The 23,858-nt window shown below is 44.8% G+C and overlaps 1 protein-coding gene across 3 annotated transcripts in view; it reads left to right on the forward strand.

Annotated features, from left to right (window-relative positions):
* Window positions 1–23,858, forward strand: part of NFX1 (nuclear transcription factor, X-box binding 1) — a 67,619-nt gene that overhangs the window by 34,066 nt on the left and 9,695 nt on the right. For all 3 annotated transcript variants that reach the window (XM_061589080.1, XM_061589066.1, XM_061589072.1), the window contains exons 15-20: window positions 548–627; window positions 1,594–1,824; window positions 3,055–3,128; window positions 4,056–4,157; window positions 4,508–4,549; window positions 10,080–10,178. In XM_061589080.1, coding sequence (XP_061445064.1) covers window positions 548–627; window positions 1,594–1,824; window positions 3,055–3,128; window positions 4,056–4,157; window positions 4,508–4,549; window positions 10,080–10,178 — 628 coding nt within the window. The remainder of the gene's footprint in view (window positions 1–547; window positions 628–1,593; window positions 1,825–3,054; window positions 3,129–4,055; window positions 4,158–4,507; window positions 4,550–10,079; window positions 10,179–23,858) is intronic.

Here is a 23,858-nt window from a genome sequence, read left to right on the forward strand (position 1 = left end):
TTTCTGGGCCCTATTTTTTGTGGGCTAATAAAGGGCTCCTCTCCTAAACTCACAGGACTGAGATCCAGCGCAACATCCTCTTGTGTTTTATGGGAGTGGTGGTGGCTTCTTTTAAATTCTTATTTTTAGCATCCATATGATTCTAATTGTTTTATCTTCCCTTGACTTTTAGCATAGAATGTGTGAGTGCCTTCACTTTGTTTTACTTAGACTTGAGGAGACCTGAATTTGCATGTTTATTTGGCTTAAGGAAGTTTACTATAATACAGTTTTGAGAACTTGTAAAAAGTTAGAATGCTTGCTGAAGTAAATTTTAAAATAAAAGCAAACAAAAGAAACTTGGATTTAGTCATAACCTTACACCTTCACATAGTTCAGTGGAACAACCATATAAAATTGGCTTGCCTGATTGCACTAAACAATAGAATATTAAATGCTAAAATACATGGCTATAGACAGACATATCTGAATCTGTTTTATTGAAGAGACCTCACTCCATAACCTTTCCCTGCATTATTTAAAACCTGTTTACCTTATGTGTCTGCAGTGTATCATTCCTGTCATAGTGAAGAGAAGTGTCCACCATGTACATACCTCATTCAGAAATGGTGTATGGGAAGACATGAGGTTAGTGTGCATGTTCACTTTTTGTTTTTAGAGATAATGTATAGCTATGTTTTATTTGTTAATGCACACTTTCTTTTTAATTTTATTTCTCCAGTGAGCTGCAGAAGTAATATCTATACACTGTATGGCTGGGCTCAGATCATGTCTTGATTTATTAAGGCAAGATTAAAACAAGTCTTTTGAATGCACAAGTACTCCCTTCCCTCCTCCCTTGGCAGGGTATCTGAATGAAATGTGGATGTCTCCAGTTAACCATAGTTTCCTAATTCATCTGAACCAGGCTTACCATAGCTTGAAATGGGAAACTATGGCTACCTAGAAATGTCTATATTTCATTCAAGCACATTGTGAAGAAAGAGGCTGTATGTATGAGCAAAAGGCTCATTCATATTTTGGCTTATTAAACCAAGACATGATTGTCCAAATGGAGCTTATGTGTGTGGATAACTTTTTCAAAAAGATCTAGAAATAGATCTGTTTCCTCAGTGACAAAATTATTAAATTTATGAGGAAAGGGTGCACGGTGTGTTACATTTTTTGTGGTTCTGAACTGACAAAACTCTTTAAGTATTTGGCAGCCTGTGTCCATTTTGAGGCAAAGGCCTCTGTGAAAAAATGAGATAAAAATAGACAAACATTTTGTCATAATGACTTGACTACTTGATAGTCACCTTTATATAGTGAAGATCTGATGATAATTCTGGTTTATGAATGAGTTTGTTATGTCTCACTACAATATAGATGCCTGATTTTTGAGTTGGACATATGATGAACCCATTTAGAAGCCTTCAGTGACAGTCCTTTGTATGATTGCCAAAAAGTTGCTCTAGTGAGAGAGAGGTCCATCCTATGAGGATGGTATATTTGATTTCAAATATTCCATCAATAATGGCCATCCTTAAACTAATCTTTTACAAGGTTGTCTTGTATCCACCTCTTTGATTTTTGTTTTTCTTCCTGGCTCAGTTGCGGAGCAATATTCCCTGTTACCTCACTGACATCTCCTGTGGTCTTCCCTGTGATCGAATGTTAAAATGTGGAATGCACAAATGTAAAAGGATCTGCCACAAAGGGGAATGCCTCATAGATGAAGAGTGCAGGCAGCCGTGTACTATTCTTAGACTTCACTGTAATCATCCATGTATGTCTCCATGCCATCCATCTTTACCTTGTCCTACAACATCTTGCAGTGCAAAGGTAAGTGGCATTAAAATGGATTGCAGGTTTTAGCCAATAACCAGACTTTTTTTAAAAAATAGTTTTTATTTTCTTATCAGCTACTTTAGACTGATGTCATGGGATGTTTTGCTGAAAAATTTAAGCTTCCCTCCTGGCCCAGTCAGAAAAATATAAAAACTGCAGTCTTTAGATTTTAAGCTGATTTTGTCAAATGGGTATATGCAGGTTCCATGAATTTCGAAGTATCAAAACTTCATCAGTTTGTGAATTGTACTGTTTGTTGTTGTCCTTTCTAAGAGAGCCACTAAAATATTGGCTCAAATCTTGATTGAGCAGAATGTGTTGTATTCAAGAAGAAGATTGATCTTGGAATTAGAATAGATTAAGTTTTATTTGGAACTTAAATCAAAGCATTATAAGAAAGTGGAAAACCAGGGCTCCTTGGCCATTTCTTCCATAGACATGCACTCTATTCAGTCTTTCACTTAAGAAGAGCCCTGCCATATTAGGCCAGAGGCCTGTCTACTCCCACATCGTGTTCTCACAGTCTCCATTTAGATACCTATGGGAAGTGTGTAAGTCAGACCTGAGTGAAACAGTGCTTTCCCCACTTTTGATTCCCAGCGACTGGTATTCAGAGGCATAGTGCCTCCAACAGTGGAGATAGAATATGGCCATTGTATCTAGTAACTATTGATAGCCTTATCCATTAATTTGTCTAATTCTATTTTAAATGTATCTAGTTGGTGGCCATCAGTTCATCTTGTGGGAGTGAATTCCATGGTTTATACATTGTGTGAAGTGCTTTCTTTTGTCTTTCCTGAATCTTCCTACATTCAGCTTCATTGGATGGCCTCAAGTTCTAGTATTATAAGGGGGAGGGGGAATTCCTCTAGGCAAAATGATGCACTCTTTGTTTTATTACAGTAGATGTAACCTTAATGCTCTTTCAGTCAACATACAGAGCATTTGGCAGAATATTTGGATTGGTTCTGTTACAGTGTAGTGTATTCTTCCTCAGCCTGTTGCCCTCAGTATGTTTTGGACTACATCAGCCCCAGCCAGCATGGCCAATAATCAAGGCACTAGGTTGGGAAAAGGCTGGTTGTAGTAGTTTGATCTTCATTTCGATAACTCTTAAAATGGCAAATGAATCAGTTATTTGGGGGACTCAAGGAATTCTCAGCTTTGTTTTCCAAGTTCAAAAATACTTTGATCGATTAGATTCCTGTTTTTGTGTCATTACAGGTTGAACTTCATTGTGAGTGTGGAAGAAGAAAAGAGACTATGATTTGTTCAGAAGCAGCAAGTGCTTATCACAGGTATGTTCCGGTAATGATTTCCGAATATTTTTTCTTGTTCTTGCTTCTGTGCAGTAATCAGTCATACATAGCTGTGGTTTTTCTTTAAATGTAATATGGTAGCAATTGAAGTTGCTGTCCTAGAAATAGGACAACTAATTTTGCTTCCTTGCTTTGTCATGCTTTGTCATGTGTTCTTTTGCTACTTGACAGGAGGTGGTCGCTCTGCAGTATATTCTTGTGTTTTAGCTTAACAGCACGTCTAAACTTAATAACTAAATCCCAAATGCAGCTGTTATAGTTTTTTTTTCCTTGTCAGCTGTTCTGAGTGAAAAATTATGAGAATGTTTTCCTACTTTTAAAATCAAATCACTTTTGATGAATACTGTCAGAAAACAAGGTGACATTTTAGTAGAAGTCCTATAAATCATGCTCTAACTTCGGTATTTAAGACTGCTGATGTCTGAATTGAGTAATGGATGCTAGTTTAAGTTGTTTTCAGGAAGCAGAGTTCATGCCAAGGGCACATACATGCAACTTTGGGGAAATTATGGATGTAATCTGTGGTGTGCCCTTTTTGTATCTGTATCACTGGTAGGAGAGCGAGTAGCTCATACTAGAATGGCAACAATTTCTGAGGTTAATGTTTCTCTCATTCAGGTTGTGCATTCAAACATTTCCCTCAGCTTCATAGTTTCCCTGATGCACTCAGAGCCATATTCAATGCTGCAGCTCCACTGGCCCAACAGAGCTTTCTCTTCCCCTCCTGTCTCCCTCCAGCCACCTGCACACCCTCAAAATCATCTCTGGAGGGTTTGGGCAGGAAAGGAAAGGAAAGGGAAGTCCTGTTGTGTCAGTGTACACCACAGACAGTGTTCAAAAATCATTGGGGGTTGTATCCATAACCTCATTTAAAGATGTCCTGCATAAGGTATCCTTCTTTTTCAGAATAGCTGCTATTTCTATGGCCTCTAAGTTAACAGATCCACAACTTGGAGATTCAGTAGAGATCAGCAGATTGATTACCAAAAAGGAAATGAAGCAAACCAGGTAATCAGATTATGAAGCAAATGCTTGAAGGTTGGAGGACTTCTCTGTGGAACCTACTTTGTGATGCAGAAGTTGTTCACTGTATTCTGGTATTGTTGACTGTTCCACTAATTATGAGCTTTCCATAGTTTCCTGTCGGGGCAGGGAAGCTCCACATAGAATTATTCCTCTTAAGCAACATGTCTGAACAGTAACACATACTAGCACTTGCAATTTCTCTGTGCCATGTCAAGCTGCTGGTAAGTCAAGGCAAATATAACATCCTGTTTAACTGAAAAAGTATTTGTATATGGGTGCGATGGCAGTTTTTGATGAAACATAACTTTGTGCACTGTTTCTCATTCATCTAGGCTGCAGTGTGATGAAGAATGTTTGGCTCTTGAAAGGAACAGGTAAGCAATGATTTTATAATATATTTTAACAGGACAAATAATCAGCTCTATTCTAGATTGTGCAAAAATATATAGAATTATTGCATAAGATTAAGAAGGTAACCAGAACACACTGGAATTCATTTATATTTTATTTAACAGACTTCTACTCCACCCATCAAAATAATGCTTTGTTGGGTAGTTTAGGCTATGGTTTGAAGGCCAACACCCGCTGAAGCTAAGTAGAGTCAGGTCTGGTCAGTGCCTGGATGGGAGACTGTGACGTCCACCCCTGGTTCTCCCTGTCAGGTTCCCACCTGCTTGTGGCTACTGCCTTTCACTAGGCACCACCAGGGATACCACCAGTCCGGACCGTCCTTTATATGGTTTCTCACTCCGCTCTAGCACAGATCTCACTAGTTCCCCCTGCTAGGCAGCACCGCCAGTCACGTCTTATAACCAATACTCCCAGAGACTTTGCCTGAGTCTCTCTCTAGCTGGTTACTTTTGTGACTGCATGCTTATGCTGTATCTTTATAGATAACGCATACAACTCTGGGTTGCTCTGGATACTTGAATTGTTATTATTCCTCCCTTCACCGCTGCCACCATTAGATACTGTTTCTGTTCAGCCTTGGTAATTACCTTGCCCTCCCTTCTGGTATGTATATCCCCCAGCCAAGGATCAGGCCTTTGGTAAACCAACTAAGTATTTATTAAATATCAGAAATAACAAGATTAGTTTTAGAATGTTTCACAAGCGTATGGTTTCATCTATTCCTGTTTTGTACTTGACTTATTATTAATCAGAACTCCAACTCCCTCTTTCTCCACACTCCTGACCTTCACCCTCAAACACCTCTTTCTCCACACTCCCAACATCCACCCAGATTCAACTGTCATTCTTCCATTTATACTCCCAGCCATTCAAACACTCAGCCAATCATCCAGCATTCTACTGCTCATGTACTCCCCCCTCCTCTTTCACTCCACTTACCATATGTCTTCTATATAAACAGCACTTACCATATTTACACTATAAGCAGGAACATCACAGAGACTCCTGGGAATCATATGTAAGCCGCCTTGGGTTTCTATCATGAAAAGAAAGGCAAGGTATAAATGTAATAAATAAATAAATAGTTTACAAACACCCCAAACCACATAGATTACCAACAGATAAACTTAAGACCACATAGTTTACAAACAAATAAATAGTTTACAAACACACAAAACCAAAATACATTAATAAAATTCATAACAATGCAAAATTAATAACAAATAAAGGACAGATAAAAGCAACATCAATAAAACCAGTCACATCAGGGATCAAAATTGTTAAAAGGCCTGGAGGGAAAGAAGATTTTCAACTGGCACTGAAAAGGTAACAAAATAGGGACCAAGTGCATTTTTCAGCCAGGGAGCATTGCCAGTGCTGGCACTGAGGAAGAGCCTCTTCCTTGCCAGCGGCACCCAGAAGAGGGCCTCCAAAGATGATCTCTCTGTATACGTGAGGAGGTCAGCAAGCTGTCATGTACACTGGTCCCAAGCTGTGCATGGACTTGAAGCGCTTTGAATTGTGCCTGACATAGACTGGGAACAGTACAGTTACACTAATGAGAGATGATTGAAGCGCTTGGTTTCAGTTAGATCAAACCACAACTGCAAAGCTCCTAACTGCAGTTTCTGGAGGTCCTCTAAAGTGGGCAATACATGAATCTACCCTGGCAGTTACCAGCACATGGATAATTTTAGTGAGGCTTTTTTTGTTCAGAAGCAGTCACAGCTAGTGAAAGGCACTTGATGCCATGGAGATACGTGGGCCTCCAGCGACAGCAGAATCAATGAGCACCTGGCCCTTCAAGGTTGGCAGCCCCATTCAAAACAGATTATATACCACTTTCCTGGGGAAACAAACCACCCACCAACAGCACCTTGCCCATATTGAAATTTAGTTTATTGGCCCTCATCCAATCTGCTACTGAGTCTACGCACTGGTTCATTGTGCTTTCTCTGTCACCTGAATCTGAAACAAAAGGAGGAGAAAGCTGATTGTTGTCAGAATATTGACGACATACAGTCCCTTGAAAAGTAATCAGACCCCTGACCAATGCTCTCATATTAATGAATTACAAATGGTACATTGTAATTTTATTCTGTATGATATTTTATTTTGAAACACTGAAACTCAAAATCAATTATTGTAAGGTGACATTGGTTTTATGTTGGGAAATGTTTGTAAGAAACATAAAAAACTGAAACATGTTGCTTGCAGAAGTATTCAACCTCTGTGCTATGGAAGCTCGCAGTTTACACAGATGGAAGAAATTGCCCTATCGAGGACACAGTTACCTTACTATTGGCCTCCACCTGTGAACCATTCAAGTTGTTGCCATATTGTCAGGATAAAAACTCCATTGTTGAAGGATCACTGGTTAGGCTGTGGATCTGAAGGAAAATGAAGACCAAAGAGCATTCTACAGAAGTGAGAGATAACATAATACAAATGTATAGATTAGGAAAAGGGTACAAAATAATATCAAAGTGTTTGGATATCCCAGTGAGCACAGTTGGAACAATAATCAGGAATTGGAAGCTGCATCACACCACCCATGCACTGCCAAGAAAAGGCCATCCCTCAAAACTCAGCGCTAGAAGGAGACTTGTAAGAGAAACCACAGAGGCCAACAATCACTTTGAAGGAGCTACAGAGTTCAGTGGCTGGGAGTGGAGTAATGGTGCACCAGTCAACCATATCAAGAGCTCTGCATACCACAGGCCTGTATGGGAGGGTGGCAAGAAAGAAGCCGTTACTCAAAAAGGACCATCTGAAAGCATGTCTGGAGTTTGCCAGAAAGCATGAGAGTGCCCCAGCTGCGATGTGGGAAAAGGTTTTGTGGTCAGATGAGACCAAGATAGAGCTTTTTGGCCAAAACTCAAAGCGCTATGTGTGATGCAAACCTAACACTGCCCAGGCCTCAAGACACACCATCCCTACAGTGAAGTATGGTGGTGGCAGCATCATACTGTGGGGATGCTTCTCATCAGCAGGGATTGGGCATCTTGTTAAAATTGAAGGAAGAATGGATGGAGCAAAATACAGAGAAATACTGCAACAGAACCTGCTTCCGACCACTAAAAAACTGAAGCTTGGGAGGGAATTCACTTGTAAGCAGGACAATGATCCCAAGCACAAGGCCAAAAGAATACTGGAGTGACTCAAGAACAAAAAGGTGAATGTCCTACAGTGGCCCAGTCCAAGTCCTGATCTCAATCCCATTGGGAATCTGTGGTGCTGTTTGAAAATTGCAGTCCACAAGTTATGTCGAACCAACCTGAATGACCTGGAGTGAATCTGTCAAGAAGAATGGGCCAAAATCCCTCCGACACTGTGTGCAAAGCTGGTACATACCTACCCAAAAGACTTAAAGCTGTTATTGCAATGAAAGGTGGCTTAGCAAATATTAATGTGTAGGGGTTGAATACTTATGCAAGCAACACGTTTCAGTTTTTTATGTTTCTTACACACATTTCCCAACATAAAACCAATGTCATCTTCCAATAATTGATATTGAGTTTCAGTGTTTCAAAATAAAATATCATACAAAATGAAATTACAGTGTACCATTTCTAATTCAGTAATATGAGAACATTGGTCAGGGGTCTGATTACTTTTGCAAGGCACTGAAGTGCTCAAATCTCCAGAATGCCTTACTCAGCAATTTCATGTAGATTTTTAGAGTTTGGGAGATGGCAAAGAACTGTGCAGGGTTTCATAGCATAAAGGTCAAGGATCAATCAATGAAATTATTACAGTGGATCATAAAACAAAGTACAAGATAAGAAAGTAGTACAAAATCACAGCCTGAGTAGAACCAATTATTAAGGGTGACAACTAAGAGCTAACAGTCATAACAGGTCTAAGAGATTCAACAACACTGAAATATATTGCAACCTGTCCAGTAACAGATTTATTAAATAAATTTATTAACATATGCAGAGAGTTGTGTGTGGTGCTGTTCAGGCTCTGACAAATCAGCTTATTTTCAGGGCTTCAAAGTGCCACACAATGTTCTCTGATTTATCAGGGCTTACATAGAGTTATGCAGGGCTCTATCCACAGGGCTTTCTAAGGCCAGCTGGGCCTTTGTGGCCCAGATGCAACTTTACCTGCCCCACATATGGTGGTAGGTGGCTGTGGCTTGGCCAAAATGGCCTCACAGGGCCAACTATAAAGGGTTGTGTTCAACTAAGTCCTACTCAGAGTAGATCAATTGACATTAATGAAACTTTTAGTCTTCAATGGGTCTACTCTGAGTAGGACTAGCATTGAATACCACCCAATAGACCCACAGGCTGGAGATTCCCTGCTTGTAATTTAAAAAAAAATCATATCTAGAATCTAGATAGTTCATCTCATCCACGAGACCCTGGAGTATAAGGTGCAAGAGTTGAGCACATGGATGGATAAGACTTACTTGTCCAAGAACCCTTCCCACAGCCTTGGATTGCAGCAACTGTAATTTTCCTGTTTTGAGTAGACGGAGTGCTGGATACATCCATAGATCAGAAACAATAGTGAAGTTTAAAGTTATAGTAAATGCAACCAATTTATCTGTTGTGTGCCTCCAAAGGTTCTTTTACCTCTCATCCTGGACCAAATTGGAGATGGCCGTAAATCACTCAGAAATATCCACTGGACAACACTGAAGGGATGCAGTGTTAATGATGAAGTAATGTTTCTTTGCCATCACCAGTGCCACAGATTAGGCTCAGTAATGAGCTCTTGCTACAAGTTTTCTGCACCGCATTCAGGCCACCTACCTACCTGCTTCATAGCCTTCAGTATTCTGGAAAACTAACAAGCTGATCAGGTGCTGCTCAGCTTAGGAGCAATTGCATCAATCATTTAAGTAAGAAGTAGCCAACATGGTGCCCTTCGACTCCTAACTCCCATCAGCCCCAGTCAACATGGCTGATGGTCAGGCATGATGAGAGTTATAGTCTAGCGACATCTGGATAGCATCATGTTGGCTACTCCTGGTTTAAGTTATTTCCACATAGCATAGAGTGAACAGGACTTCAAGGAGAGCATCAAGCATGTCAGCATAGAACTTTGAAAGGGCTCTTGGATTCCTTTAGCCTTTGGGGCTGGATTGTTTTACAGAGTCCACCACCCCTGCAGAGGAGAGAGTCTTTCTCACTCTAAATCTGATCGTGACAAAACATGTTCAGTGCAAAGCGTTCTCTGCTTGTGTTAATGAGGGGCATTTGTTTGCATAATCCTTGAGTCAGTTATTGCTGAAGTAATGAGTAGCCTTGATCATGTAAAAATGCCAGAATTGGATCAGGGATTCTGTAGAATAATGACTACATAAAGAAGAGAATATGGAGAGATGACAAAGCTCTGTGTGTGCTTGCACGTATGTATGTTTGTGTGTAAGAGGGGGAGAGAGGTGGTGGTAGTAATCTCATAAAAGACTTGAAATTATGTGAATGTTATAATGTGGTTTAATAGTTGTCAAGTATTTTTTTAATGTTCAATAATTAGGCGGTTTGCTGAGGCTCTTCATATTGATGACAATTCTGATCCTTTTAATGTTCGTGCCTCTGCACCCAAGTACAGTGATATCTTGAAAGAGGATGGAAGGTATGTATCATTATTACTTAGTGTTTTGTGTTCTCCAGTAATCACATGGTGTTCACTCACAAATGGGTATACCATTGATTTCAGTGTCAAAAGGTGGAGTTATAGGTGGAGAATTATTTGAATTTTAATTTTCTAGCCATTGTTTAATACACAGAGGGATTTTTAAATGCTTTTTTATTAGTATCTCTTTTCCTCCACACGTAATGAAGAAAATTTGTTTGACTGTTTCCCATTTTTTGTGAATTCTCCAAGGGATAAGGCTGCATACCTGAATTGTTAAAAGCAGGTTTGTCCTATTATATCTAAACTGTAGGTGGTGGCTTAATTTTAAGTATCAGTGGAACACATGAGCAATGAAATTCTGAACAATCCCCTACCTATTGTTTCCCTTCTGTAGTTGCTTTTCTTTCATCCATGTTTACACCCAGTATTTGAGTCTAGTTTGGGCTGGGAGGAGGACTTTGGGAAGATGGGGGTAAAGAAAGCAGGTGGGAGAAGGTTCACAGTCTCCACTTGCGATTGATAAGGATGTTGACTCAGTATGTGACAGCTATGAAAGAACAATTTGTTCCCTACCTGAAGGGTAGTTCTGTGTTGCTGGACAGAAGCTCATCAGCTTGTGTTATAGTTCCACCTTGTGGTCGCAGACAGGAAAGACAAGTTGAGGGAAGTAGGTAGCTCCTAGCATTCCTCAGTTTGCTTCCTCACCAAGCTTGAATAGGTCAAATGAATAAACAGCCATGCGATAGTGGAGGACAAGAACCTACTTCCCTTAATTTAGGATTACATGAGAACCCTGGATAAACAGGCTAATAGGGAGGGACAGCCACAAGAGTTGGGCTGATGAGGTTCTGTTCAGCAACACAGAACTACCCTTCAGGTAGGTAGGGAATCAGTGGTTTTTTCTTGTGTTGCTGGTGAAACTCATCAGCTTGGGATGTTCTAAAGCTTCCTATGTAGGGAGGGCCATATGTAAAAGGCTGTCCATCAAGCAGATAGAACCTGCTGTAGAACCCTTCGGCCAAAGGCTTCCTCTGCCAAAGTGTGCCTGTCTGTTTTATAGTGTTTGGTGAATGAACTGGTCGATGCCCAAGGGGCTGCTCTACAGATCTCCAACGGAGCATTGGCTGACAGCACTGCAGAGGTGGCAGCACCTCTCATAGAATCAGCGGTAATTCTAGTAGGGAATGGCAATTTCTATGACTCATAGGCAAGTGCTATACATGCCCTAACCCACCTTGAGAGTGTGTGGGGGGTGACCCTCTTCCCCAAGGAAGCCAGGTAGAAGGAGGCAAAGAGAGTCGGTTTGTCTAAGGGCTTTTGTTCTATAATGTATACTTTGAGGGCCCTCCTAATATCAAGTGAATGCCACACTCTTTCAAAGGGGTGGGACAGATTAGGGCCAATGGGGAAGGATTAACTCTTGCTGTCTATGGAATCTAGTAAGTACTTTAGGGAGGAAAGAGGGTTCGTCTGGAGAATCACTGTCTGGATGAAATATACACTGCTTAGCCACTGATAGAGCATTTAATTCAGAAATCCTATGGGCAGATGTTGTCGCCACAAGAAAAAGGCCTTTCAGTGATAGAAGTCTAAGGGAAACCTTACTGAGGTGCTCAAAGGGAGGTTTCTGTAAGGCCCTGAGCACCTTATGGAGATACCAAGATGGGTGTCTATGCGCTATAGGAGGACTTGTAAGGGTCGCTCCCCTAAGGAATCTCTTCAATAGAGGGTGGTGGGATATGGTAGATACTGTGGATACACAGCTAGACAAGATATAGCTGCAGCCTTCCTCTTCAGGGTGTTGGGCTGGAGGCCCTTTGCGAGACCAGCATGGAGAAAGGCTAGAACAGTAGAAATTTTGGGGTTGTGTGTGGAAAAACCTTGGGAAGAGCACCAAGGTGCGAAGGTCTTCCATGTTGAAGAGTAAATTCGGATCGTGGAAGGACGCTTGGATGCTAAGATGGTGTCAATCGTGTGTGCGTTGAGGCCAAGTGTTGTTAGAGGTCTCCGTTCAAAGAGCCAGGCTGTCAGCTGGAGCCACCTGTCATGCCCCCTTCAGATGTGTCCTCAGAGGAGGAGGATTGGAGGGCACCAGCAGCAGACCCAGGAGAAGGAACAAGTGGAAACTCCGAGGACGCAGCTCCAGCTCTCCCTCAGCTGGAGAGTGTTCAGGACACAGCTGAAGCCCCTCAGTTGGATTCAGGGAGTGAATCAGTTCCCCACCACCCAAGCATCTGACTGTGGTGATCTCCCTGACGGTCCCCGGGCACAGTGTCCTGCAAGTACCAGCCATGCTGGACTCAGGCTCCACCAGCAATTTTATGGATATGCCTTTTGCAGATCTGCACCACATTCCCTGACAAACCACCAGCCAACCCGTATTGGTGAAGACTATTGATGCCCGGCTCCTCGCCTCTGGGCCCATGGTACAGGAAACAGTGCCTTTAGAAATGACCCTTGTCGGACACCAGGAATACCTCCAATTCTATCTAGCAGCTGCGCCCCACTTCCTTGGTAGTGCTCAGGCTGATGTGGCTTCAGCGGCATGACACATGTATCCAGTGGTCAGTGGGCTGAATGTCCCTCCGATCCTCATACTGTCAAACTACCTGTTGGGGGTGGAAGGAGCAGGTCCTAACTGCCCGGGAGGCAGGCGCGGAGCTGGAGAAACTACCTGAAAAGTACTGGGAGTTCCAGGATGTGTTTGGGAAACAGGAGGCTGACCAGTTACTACCCCATTGAACTGCTCCTAGGAGCCAAGATTCTGGTGGTTTTATTCCTTGTCTGAGCCCAAACTGGCAGCCCTACGGGAATTCATAGACAAGTTTTTATGCCGAGGATTCATTCAACCCTCCACGTCGCCTGCAGCTGCCCCCGTACTATTTGTGAAGAAGAAGTGTGGGGAACTCCAGCTTTGCAGTTATTACCGGGCCCTCAACCAGATCACAGTTTGGAACCAGTATCCTCTGCCCCTGATCCCCGAACTGCTGGAGCGGTTGCGGGACGCTCGCATCTTCACCAAGTTGGACCTGAGGGGGGCCTATAATCTCATGCGCATCCAAGAGGGAGATGAATGGAAGACGGCCTTTTGCAGCAGGTATGGGAATTTTGAATATGTCATAATGCCCTTTGGCCTGTGCAGCACATCCACAGTCTTCCATCATTTCATGAACCACATCTTCCGGGTCTTCCTAGACTGCTTCCTGATGATTTACTTGGATGGCATCCTGATATACTCACAGGACCTCTCTGAACATGAGAAGCATGTTCGAGTGGTGTTGCAGTGCTTAAGGGAGAACCACCTGTTTGCTAAGCTGGAAAAGTGAATTTGACCTCACTACCATTGATTTCCTAGGCCATCGGATCTCCCCCTCTGGGATCTAGATGGACCCAGCGGAGATTGAAACCATCCTACAATGGCAAGCCCCTCGCAGCCACAAGGATGTGCAATGCTTATTGAGCTTTGCCAACTACTACCACTTGTTCATCTCCCATTTCTCTGAGTTAACTGTGCCCATCTCAGACCTACTTCAGTCCAAGGAGAGATTCTGCTGGTCTGATGCGGCTCAACAGGCATTTCAGCACCTCAGGGAGGCCTTTGCCTCTGAACCCATCCTGCAACAACCTGACCCCACCAGACTTTCATTATGGAAGCTGATGTATCTGACAAGGCTGTCGCAGCTGTCTTATTACAGCCAGTGGGCAAGGGGCAACCCCTGCTTCCATGTGTGTTCCACTCCCGGAAACTCAACTCTTCAGAGTGGAATTACACCATTTGGGGAAAATTTGCTGGCCACAAAGGTGGCCTTCAAGACCTGGTGTCATCTTCTGGAAGGGGCACACCATCCGGTGCAGGTGCAAACCGACCATCGGAAACTTGAGCACTTGCAAAGCGCCAGATGGCTTAATCAACACCAGATCCGGTGGTCCCTTTTTCCCTCCTGATTCAATTTCACTGTCACCTACCTCCCCAGCCGTCGGAACACACAAGCAGATGTGCTCTCCCGCAAGCCTGAATACCGAGTCGAGCAGCACGAGTCCCCCCTCCACCTGATTCTCTACCAAGAGAACTTTGCAGCTATCCACCAGCCACATTCCCTACTAGACAGGTACAAGAACAGCAACAGAGAGACATGTATGCCCTGGCACACTTGCAAGGGCTCCAGTCAGGAACCCCCGCCTTGGACAGCCCGTTCTCGCGTCAGAATGGTATCTTTTACCACCGGAACTGGCTGTACATCCCCCTGGGCACCCTGCAGGGAGAGGTGCTCCACCTCTGTCATGACTGCTGGCCAGCGGGACATTTTGGAACCTACAAAACCCTCCATCTAGTCTTAAAGGAATTGTGGTGGCCCCAGGTTCAGGTGGATGTCAAAGACTACATAGCTGCCTATGATACCTGTCAATGGGCAAAGGTGCACCCCGGAAAGCCATCTGGGCTCCTGCTTCCGCTGCCCACTCCCCCAGGTCCCTGGCAGTCAGTCTCCCTGGTTTTCATTACAGATCTGCCTGCCTCCAGGGGAATGACCACCATCCTTGTTGTGGTAGACCTGTTCACAAAGATGGCCCATTTCCTCCCTTGTGCCAGACTCCTCTCAGCCCCAGAAACTACTCGGATGTTTCTGGCTCAGGTTTTCTGTCTACATGGCCTTCCAGACCCTTGATATGAGACTGAGGGGTCCAGTTCACCGCCTGGTTCTGACAAGCGCTATTTCAAACCCTTGACATCCAGATCCATTTGTCTTCAGCCCACCGTTCTCAATCTGATGGGCAGACTGAACACACCATTGCCACAGTGGAGCGATACCTGTGATGTTACACCTGCTTCCAGCAGGACAATTGGGTGGATCTGCTGCCTCTGGCAGAATTTGCATATAACAACTCTCTACATGCCTCCACATGCCAAACCCCCTTCTTTGCCTCCTATGGCTACCACCCCCAGTTCTTCCCCTCAGTCTTACTCCCCTCACTCGTCCCCACTATGGATCTCATGCTGCAAGAGCTGCAGGCCTTGCAGACTCTCTTGAAGGAGCAGTTGGAGCAGGCGAAGGATTCATATAAACGATTTGCATTCCGTCACTGCCAGCTAAGTCGTCTGTTGAAGGTAGGAGACCGGGTGTGGCTCTCGACGAAGTTCTTGCGCTCCCAACGGCCGTGCCGGAAGCATGGATTCACAACACATTGGTCCTTTCCATATCACCAGGCAGGTCAACCCCATGGCTTTCCGGCTGCAACTCCCCACGTCCTTCTGCATTCACCCTGTCTTCCATCAGTCGTTGCTAGTCTTGGCCCTCCCGCCTCACCCCTTGAGTTCTCAGCCACGGCTTCCGTTACCTGTGGAAGTGGATGGGGAGGAAGAATTCAAAGTGGCGCAGATCCTGGACTCCCGTAGGCATTGTGGCAGACTCCAGTACCTGATAGACTGGAAAGGGTATGGCCCAGAGGAACACTCTTGGGAAGACGCCTCACAAGTGCATGCCCCCCGCTTGGTCCGTTGTTTCCACCAATGCTACCCAGGCAAACCAGGCCAGGGAGGGAGGGGGCTGGCTGGTCCTGGGGAGGGGGATAATGTTATGCTCCTTTTGGATAAGTCCTCAGAGGAGGAAGACAGGAGGGCAGCAGCAGCAGACCCAGGAGAAGGAACGAATCTCCAAGGACGCAGCTCCAGCTCTCCCTCAGCTGGAGAGTTCAGGACACGGCTGAAGCCCCTCAGTCAGATTCAGGGAGTGAACAGGAGGCTCCCCTCTCCCCTGCAGAGTGAAGGCACCAGTGTGTAATGCAACAATGTTGCCAGTCTGGTCGTTTAAGGAACCAAGCTCTTGGGAGCCAGAGGGCTGATTACCTACACCTGTTTTAGGGAGTGGGATTTAAAAGGCAGTTCTTGACTTCAGTGGGCTGTTGACTACTACATTGGTTGTGACCTCCACGCCAGACCCAGATTCCAGAAGCCAGACCCCTGGACTGATCTCTTGGCTAACTGGACCTGGAATTCCTCCTTGACTTCGCTTCTGGGACACTGACTCGGTACGTGCGCTTGGAAAGACTGATCTTCCTTCATTTCTTCCCCGTTATCTTCCTGGCCCTGACAGATTTACAACCCAGCCAGCTGCCAGCTAATGAGTTTATGCCCCAGCTTTCACCCCCGTCAAAGCTGACACCACCTGGGACCTGGATGATGTAGAAAGCCTTGTGATATTTTGTTTGTTTGTTAGTTACATTTATATACTGCCCAATAACCAAAGCTCTCTGGGCGGTTTACAAAAATTAAAACATTAGGTCCAGATGTTGTGGCAGCCTCCACAGAGGGGACACCGCCATGTTCAGAATGTCTGACATCCAAGGACGCCAAGGCCATAATGGTGCCACAAGAATCACTGTGGCCTTTTCCTCCTTGATCTTGCAAAGCACTTGAGGAAGAATTGGGATTGGAGGAAAAGCGTATAGCAGCCCTGGAGGCCAAGGAGTCGATAGGGCATCCATTGCTTCCGTTTCGTGAGAGTGGAACCTGGAGAAGAGCCTTTTGCGTTGATGATTCTTCTGGGAGACAAACATGTTCTCTGGCGGTTGCCCTAGATGAGATCTTATTTGACGAAATACTGTGAGGGTCAGCATGCATTCTCCTGGATCTATCGTTTTGCGACTCAACCAGTCAGCTTGGATGTTTGAGAAGCTGCTGGTGTATTCGGCAGCTAGGGAAGGTAGACGGTGTTCCGTCCAGTTCAGGAGGAGGCAAGTCTCTGCCTGCAGCTCCACCGACCTTGTCTCCCCCTCCTTGTTGATGTGTGCTTTCACAGTATTGTTGTTGATTCTGATAATAACATGGGAGAGGTGGAGTCAAGGTACAAAGAACTGCAGAGCAAGACGTGCTGCCCTGAGCTCGAGAAAGTTGATATTCGTTCTTCTTTCGACCTGAGACCAGTGACCTTGGATGAAGTGGCCTTGGCAATGGGCACCCCACTCTAGGAGACTGGCATCTGTGGTGATGGAAACCTGTGTCAGATCTCTGAAAGGACAGCTTTTGTGTAGATGTTGGAGGCTGGTCCACCAGGTCATTGCTTTCTGGAGGTCTGGAGAAGTATGAATCTGGATATGTCACTTGGCAGCAATGGCATCCTGAAAGGGCAGGAGAATCCATTGTAACTTGCGAGAATGGTGCTTGGCCAGTGGCGTCAGTTGTGGGGCTGATACCAGGAGGCCCAACACCCTTGCCAGAAACATGAGATCTGCATATTTGGAGCATGATAGGAGTTGAGCCGCTGCTCTGATGTTTTGAAATCTGTCATGGGACAGCAAAATTGTGTCTTTGGTGGTGTCCAGATAGGCCCTCAGATGAATCAGAGTTTGAGTTGGATGTAAGTGACTTTTTTGAAAATTCACTAGGAAGCCGTGGTCTTGTAGGCAATCCAGTGTAATTTGTAGATCTCGAAGAGCTCTGTCTGGATGGAGAGCAAATTAGTAAATTGTCCAGGTAAGGGTAAATATGGATGCCCTGGAGGTGGAGATGCACCACCAGGGCAACCATGATCTTTGTAAATACTCTTAGGGGCTGATGCCAATGTGAAGAAAAGGGCCCCAAACTGAGTGTTGGTTGTTGTAGAAAAAATGGAGAAACCTTCGATGCTCTGGATAAATGGGTACATGAAGGTAAGCCCCTCTCAGGTGTATTGATGTGAGGAAGTCTTGAGGACGTAGTGCCTCTCTGATGGAGGCCATTGTTTCCATCCTGAATCTCCTGTATGCGACCCATACAGGAATTTTAGGAATTTGAGGTCAAGGACAGCCTTCCAGGCATTTTGGTCCTTCTTTGGGACCATGAAGAATATTGAGTAGACACCAAAGAAGGACTCGTCTGGAGGCACTGGCTCAATGACTGCCATGGATAACGAATGAACAATAGCCTTCTGAATGATGTCCCACTTCTCCTGAGAGTTGGAAACTGGAGAAGGAAGAAATCGGGAGAGCGGCCAGGCACAGAAATTCAGTTTGTAGCCCTTAAGGATGGTGTCTAGAAACTTTCTGTCAGTGGTTGAAGACTCTCAAGCTGCGAAAAAATGCTATAATCTGCCCCCAACTTCTGGAACTGTGACGTCATTGCGATTGCTGATACCATCCACCCCTATTGGAGATGGAAGGCTTGGAATTTTGCTGAGAATGTGGAGCGAAGTGGGGTTTGTTCCAGTTGCCTCTGCTTGGTCTGGTATCCTTTTATCTTGATGGTGAACGGGAGCCACGAAACGAATTACTTGACTGGTATGAAGAGTACTTGCAAGGAAAACGCCTATCATCTCTGTGTGAGGAGACCAAAACCTTTCTCTTATTCCATGATTCTACCAGAACATCTTTCAGCACGTCTTTACTGAAGAGCTTTCCTCCTGTATACGGAGCTGTGGAAAGGTTGACTCTTGAGGTGGTGTTTATGTCCCAGTGCTTCAGTCATAAGGTCCTCCTGGTCACCACATCTGCTACAAGGGATCGAGCTGCAAATTGGGTGGCTTCTAGAGTTGCATCTGCTACATAGGCAGCTGCCCTATAAATTTTCAGCAGCGTTTTGCATAAGCGATCCGGATCCTGGTTGGGATTTTCAATTAAATCATCAAGCCAAACTAAAGCTGCACTAGTGAAGACAGAAGCAGCACAGGATGCACACATGGTTAGAGCTGTGGCTTCATGCACTGTACGTATGGAATACTCTAAGCGCCTCTCATTAGGATCTTTGAGTTGAGCATCCCCATGTTTTGGCAGGACATTTTTGGCCACAAGAGCCAAAACAGGGTGGTCAATGGCTGGAGTTTTAAGTAAGTTTGTAAACAGTCCAAATTATAAAGCTGATTGGTTGAAGAAACAGCTTTTTTATACTGAAGGGGGTATCCCATTCAACTTTAGTAAGAGCCTTAAAGGAGTTAGGTACTGGAATACATTTGCCTGAGGCTTTAGGTTCAGGTAGCACCACCTTGCCTTTAAACTGGGCTGGAGGTGGGTCAGTAGAAGCAGAAGTAAGTTCCACAGTGGTCAGTACTTTGTGCAGCAGTGAAGCAAAGTATAAGACATGGAACAGGTGATGGGGTGTGTTTTCTTCCCCCATGGAGCCCTCACTCCATTTCCCACCCTCTGACCTGGGATCTGCAAAAGGGTCAAGAGGATCTGCATTCATAGAAAGGATGACCTGGTCATCCCTGAGGGTGGTGACCCTGGATGTACCCCTATCCAAAACAAAAGGGTTAGGAGTATTGGAGGTAGGGGCATGTTCCGTGGAAGTATGGGCTTGGCTATGGTTAGAGCAATTAGTGTGCGCCAGTAACTGCCTAGGAGGCCTGGCATGCAATGAGGAAGGCATACCAGGGTCTGCAGAATCATGGGGCACGTTGTGCTGTGGTTCACAAGCAGCAAGAGGGGGAGGGGCGGCCCTTAACTCTGCTGATAATTCTCCCATTAAGGCTTCTTTAATTTGCCTCAGTATGTTGGCACTAAGGAGGAACTCTTAGCCAGCGTCATCAGAGCCCTGAGTATAGGATGGAGGGTGTCTGACTTGGGATAAGGCTGGAGGGGTCCCAGAAACACTTCGTCTCCCGAGGTATAAGGAGAGGGAGCCCACTGCTGATAAACTTGATCCCCTGTATCACCATGGCAGTGGGAAAAGTCTCTCCTCCCTTGCTTTGCTTTGTGGCCGAGAGGTATGGGAAAATACTTGCTGTTCATGGTGCAAGGCAGACGGCTCCATGGTGCACTGCTTTTTTGCCCCCAGGGCTTCGTTTTGGCCATAGGGGGTTCCAAACGTCTGTGCTTTTGTTTGGCCTTGCAGGCTGCAGGGAGTGCAGGAGCTGTAGATGTCTCTGGTAAATGACCACCATTTTAGCAGTCCCACTGAGGAAAAGGAGGCAGGTGGAGTGCAACACATGCCCCTGACATGAAGTCGCAGTGGACTGAGGCCAAAAGAATTAGTTGTAAGTGAAGGGAAGATATGACGGTTTAGTTCTCTTCCCCCTCCCCCCCCGGACAGGGCTAAGGTTAGGAGTAGAAGCAGGGAAAGGAAAAAAGGGTGGAAAGATGGAACTTTTTTTAAAAAGGAGAAACAGTCACTAGAACAGTATAGCGGGAGAAAGGGCTTTGAAAGAGACAATAATAGTTAAGAAGAAGAAAAAACCTGAAGAAAAGTGGGAGCAAAGGCAGAATGCAACCAGTTCGATGTAGTCAGGAAAGCGAACAGAGGAATGCTGGGAGCGACCTACTTCTCTCAACTTGTCTTTCCTGCCTGCGACCACAAGGTGGACCTATAATCGAAGTTGATGAGTTTCACCGGCAACATGAGAAAAGCAAATTCCATGCTAGGGCTCATTTAGAAAGGAAAGAAAATAACACTGGCAATATCACAGCACCATTAATACAGATATATGGTGTGACCAAGCTTGGAATACCATGTACAGTCCTAGTTACCTCACCTTAAAATGGATATTGTGGAGTTGGAAAAGGTTCAGGAAAGGGCAACCAAAATGATCAAGGGGATGGAGAAATCCCTCTGCGAGGAAAGCTCTCTTCTATCACCACAGTTAGAGGCAGCATGCCTCTCGATACTTGCTGCTGGGAATTACAAGTAGGAAGAGTGCTAGTACACTCAGGCCTTGCTTTTGGGCTCGCCATAGGCATCTGGTTGACCACTGTGAGAAGATGCTGGACAAGATGAGCCATTGTTGGCCTGATTCAGCAGGATGTTTTTATGTTCTTACCCAAAGCTTTGTTTGTGATTCTCACACCCACATTTGAAGGCACTGATCTGCTGATGCACAGGAAGTTTGGTACTTACTCATAAGCAAATTTCACCACATCATCAGTGTAGCAACCTACTAATGTATATAAAATTATTGAGGCTTTTGAACACTTGCCCCATCATATCACTGCGTTAACAAAGACAGCATCAACCATCCCAGAGACACATTTGTGCAGAGGCAAGGGAATACTGGTCTTCAGCACAAAGATTATACTGCTTCTAACAGCCATAAAATACAGAAAGGATGGTCCTATATTTTTGTAGCTACATGCTTTCCTTTGTGACTATTCCTTTGTAACCTTCTCTCTCTCTAGAATAGGGTTTGCCAGCCCGGTGCCTGCAGGTGCCAGGTTGGTCGCCCTTATGTATGTTTTGAATATTTACTTGGGGAGGGGGGATTTTTTGGATTTTTTATTTTGGGAAATGGCAAGTACTTCCTTCACTCATTGGGACGGGGTGCTCAAGTGTGTGTGTGTGTGTGTGTGTGTGAGAGAGAGAGAGAGAGAGAGAGAGAGAGAGATGTATGTGAGGTGTGTGTGTAAGAGATGTATGTGAGGTGTGTGTGTGTGTGTGTGAGAGAGAGATGTATGTGAGGTGTGTGTGTGAGAGATGTATGTGAGGTGTGTGTGTGTGAGAGAGATGTATGTGAGGTGTGTGTGTGTGTGAGAGAGATGTGTGTGAGGTGTGTGTGTGTGAGAGAGAGATGTGTGTGAGGTGTGTGTGTGTGAGAGAGATGTATGTGAGGTGTGTGTGTGTGAGAGAGATGTATGTGAGGTGTGTGTGTGTGTGAGAGATGTATGTGAGGTGTGTGTGTGTGTGAGAGAGAGAGATGTATGTGAGGTGTGTGTGTGTGAGAGAGATGCATGTGAGGTGTGTGTGTGTGAGAGAGATGTATGTGAGGTGTGTGTGTGTGTGAGAGATGTATGTGAGGTGTGTGTGTGTGAGAGAGAGAGATGTATGTGAGGTGTGTGTGTGTGTGAGAGATGTATGTGAGGTGTGTGTGTGTGAGAGAGATGTATGTGAGGTGTGTGTGTGTGAGAGAGATGTATGTGAGGTGTGTGTGTGTGAGAGAGATGTATGTGAGGTGTGTGTGTGTGAGAGAGATGTATGTGAGGTGTGTGTGTGTGAGAGAGATGTATGTGAGGTGTGTGTGTGTGAGAGAGATGTATGTGAGGTGTGTGTGTGTGAGAGAGAGATGTGTGTGAGGTGTGTGAGGTGTGTGTGTGTGAGAGAGAGATGTGTGTGAGGTGTGTGTGTGTGTGTGAGAGAGAGATGTGTGTGAGGTGTGTGTGTGTGTGTGAGAGAGAGATGTGTGTGAGGTGTGTGTGTGTGTGTGTGAGAGAGATGTATGTGAGGTGTGTGTGTGTGAGAGAGATGTATGTGAGGTGTGTGTGTGTGAGAGAGATGTATGTGAGGTGTGTGTGTGTGAGAGAGATGTATGTGAGGTGTGTGTGTGTGAGAGAGAGAGATGTATGTGAGGTGTGTGTGTGTGAGAGATGTATGTGAGGTGTGTGTGTGTGTGAGAGAGAGATGTATGTGAGGTGTGTGTGTGTGTGTGAGAGATGTATGTGAGGTGTGTGTGTGTGTGAGATGTATGTGAGGTGTGTGTGTGTGAGAGATGTGTGTGAGGTGTGTGTGTGAGAGAGAGAGATGTATGTGAGGTGTGTGTGTGTGTGTGAGAGAGAGATGTATGTGAGGTGTGTGTGTGTGTGTGTGTGAGAGAGATGTATGTGAGGTGTGTGTGTGTGAGAGAGATGTATGTAAGGTGTGTGTGTGTGAGAGAGATGTATGTAAGGTGTGTGTGTGTGAGAGAGATGTATGTGAGGTGTGTGTGTGAGAGAGAGAGATGTATGTGAGGTGAGAGAGAGAGATGTATGTGAGGTGTGTGTGTGTGTGTGAGAGATGTATGTGAGGTGTGTGTGTGTGTGAGAGAGATGTATGTGAGGTGTGTGTGTGTGTGAGAGAGATGTATGAGGTGTGTGTGTGTGTGAGAGAGATGTATGTGAGGTGTGTGTGTGTGTGAGAGAGATGTATGTGAGGTGTGTGTGTGTGAGAGAGAGATGTATGTGAGGTGTGTGTGTGTGTGAGAGATGTATGTGAGGTGTGTGTGTGTGTGTGTGAGAGAGATGTATGTGAGGTGTGTGTGAGAGAGATGTATGTGAGGTGTGTGTGTGTGTGTGAGAGAGATGTATGTGAGGTGTGTGTGTGTGAGAGAGATGTATGTGAGGTGTGTGTGTGTGTGTGAGAGAGAGATGTATGTGAGGTGTGTGTGTGTGTGTGTGTGTGTGAGAGAGAGATGTATGTGAGGTGTGTGTGAGAGATGTATGTGAGGTGTGTGTGTGTGTGAGAGATGTATGTGAGGTGTGTGTGTGTGTGTGTGTGTGAGAGAGAGAGATGTATGTGAGGTGTGTGTGAGAGGAAGGAATGGGAGGTATATATGTATGTATGTAATTTGTGTGAGAAGGAGAATTGTATGTCTGGATGCGTATATGTGAAGTGTATGAGTGTGTGAGAGAGACAAGTGTGTTATGGTTTGTGTGTGTGCAAGAGTGAGTGTGGCCACCTTGAATGTTTTTCCTAGTACTGGGGAATGCTCCCTGTTAGACAGCAACAATGATACTGCAGGGGTCGCCAGCCTGTTTGGACCAGAGGACAATGCCTATACTCTCCAATTTTGTGTTATGCCATGCCCCTCACTGCATCCATTTTGACTGGGGACTACAGCATTTTTTCAAAATCCAAAATGTGTCTGCTGATCCAAAATGGTTGGCGACACCTACTGTAGAAAAATAGCAATGAAGGAATATGTATGAAACATACAGCATCAGAATCTGAAACCAATGTCATTATTGCATTCTAGTATAATAATTTCTTCCACAGAGGAAAAGCTTTTTCAAAGTTACTTTGGAAAAAAG

This window comes from Rhineura floridana, chromosome 1 (assembly GCF_030035675.1).
Source record: "Rhineura floridana isolate rRhiFlo1 chromosome 1, rRhiFlo1.hap2, whole genome shotgun sequence".
Taxonomy (NCBI): domain Eukaryota; kingdom Metazoa; phylum Chordata; class Lepidosauria; order Squamata; family Rhineuridae; genus Rhineura; species Rhineura floridana.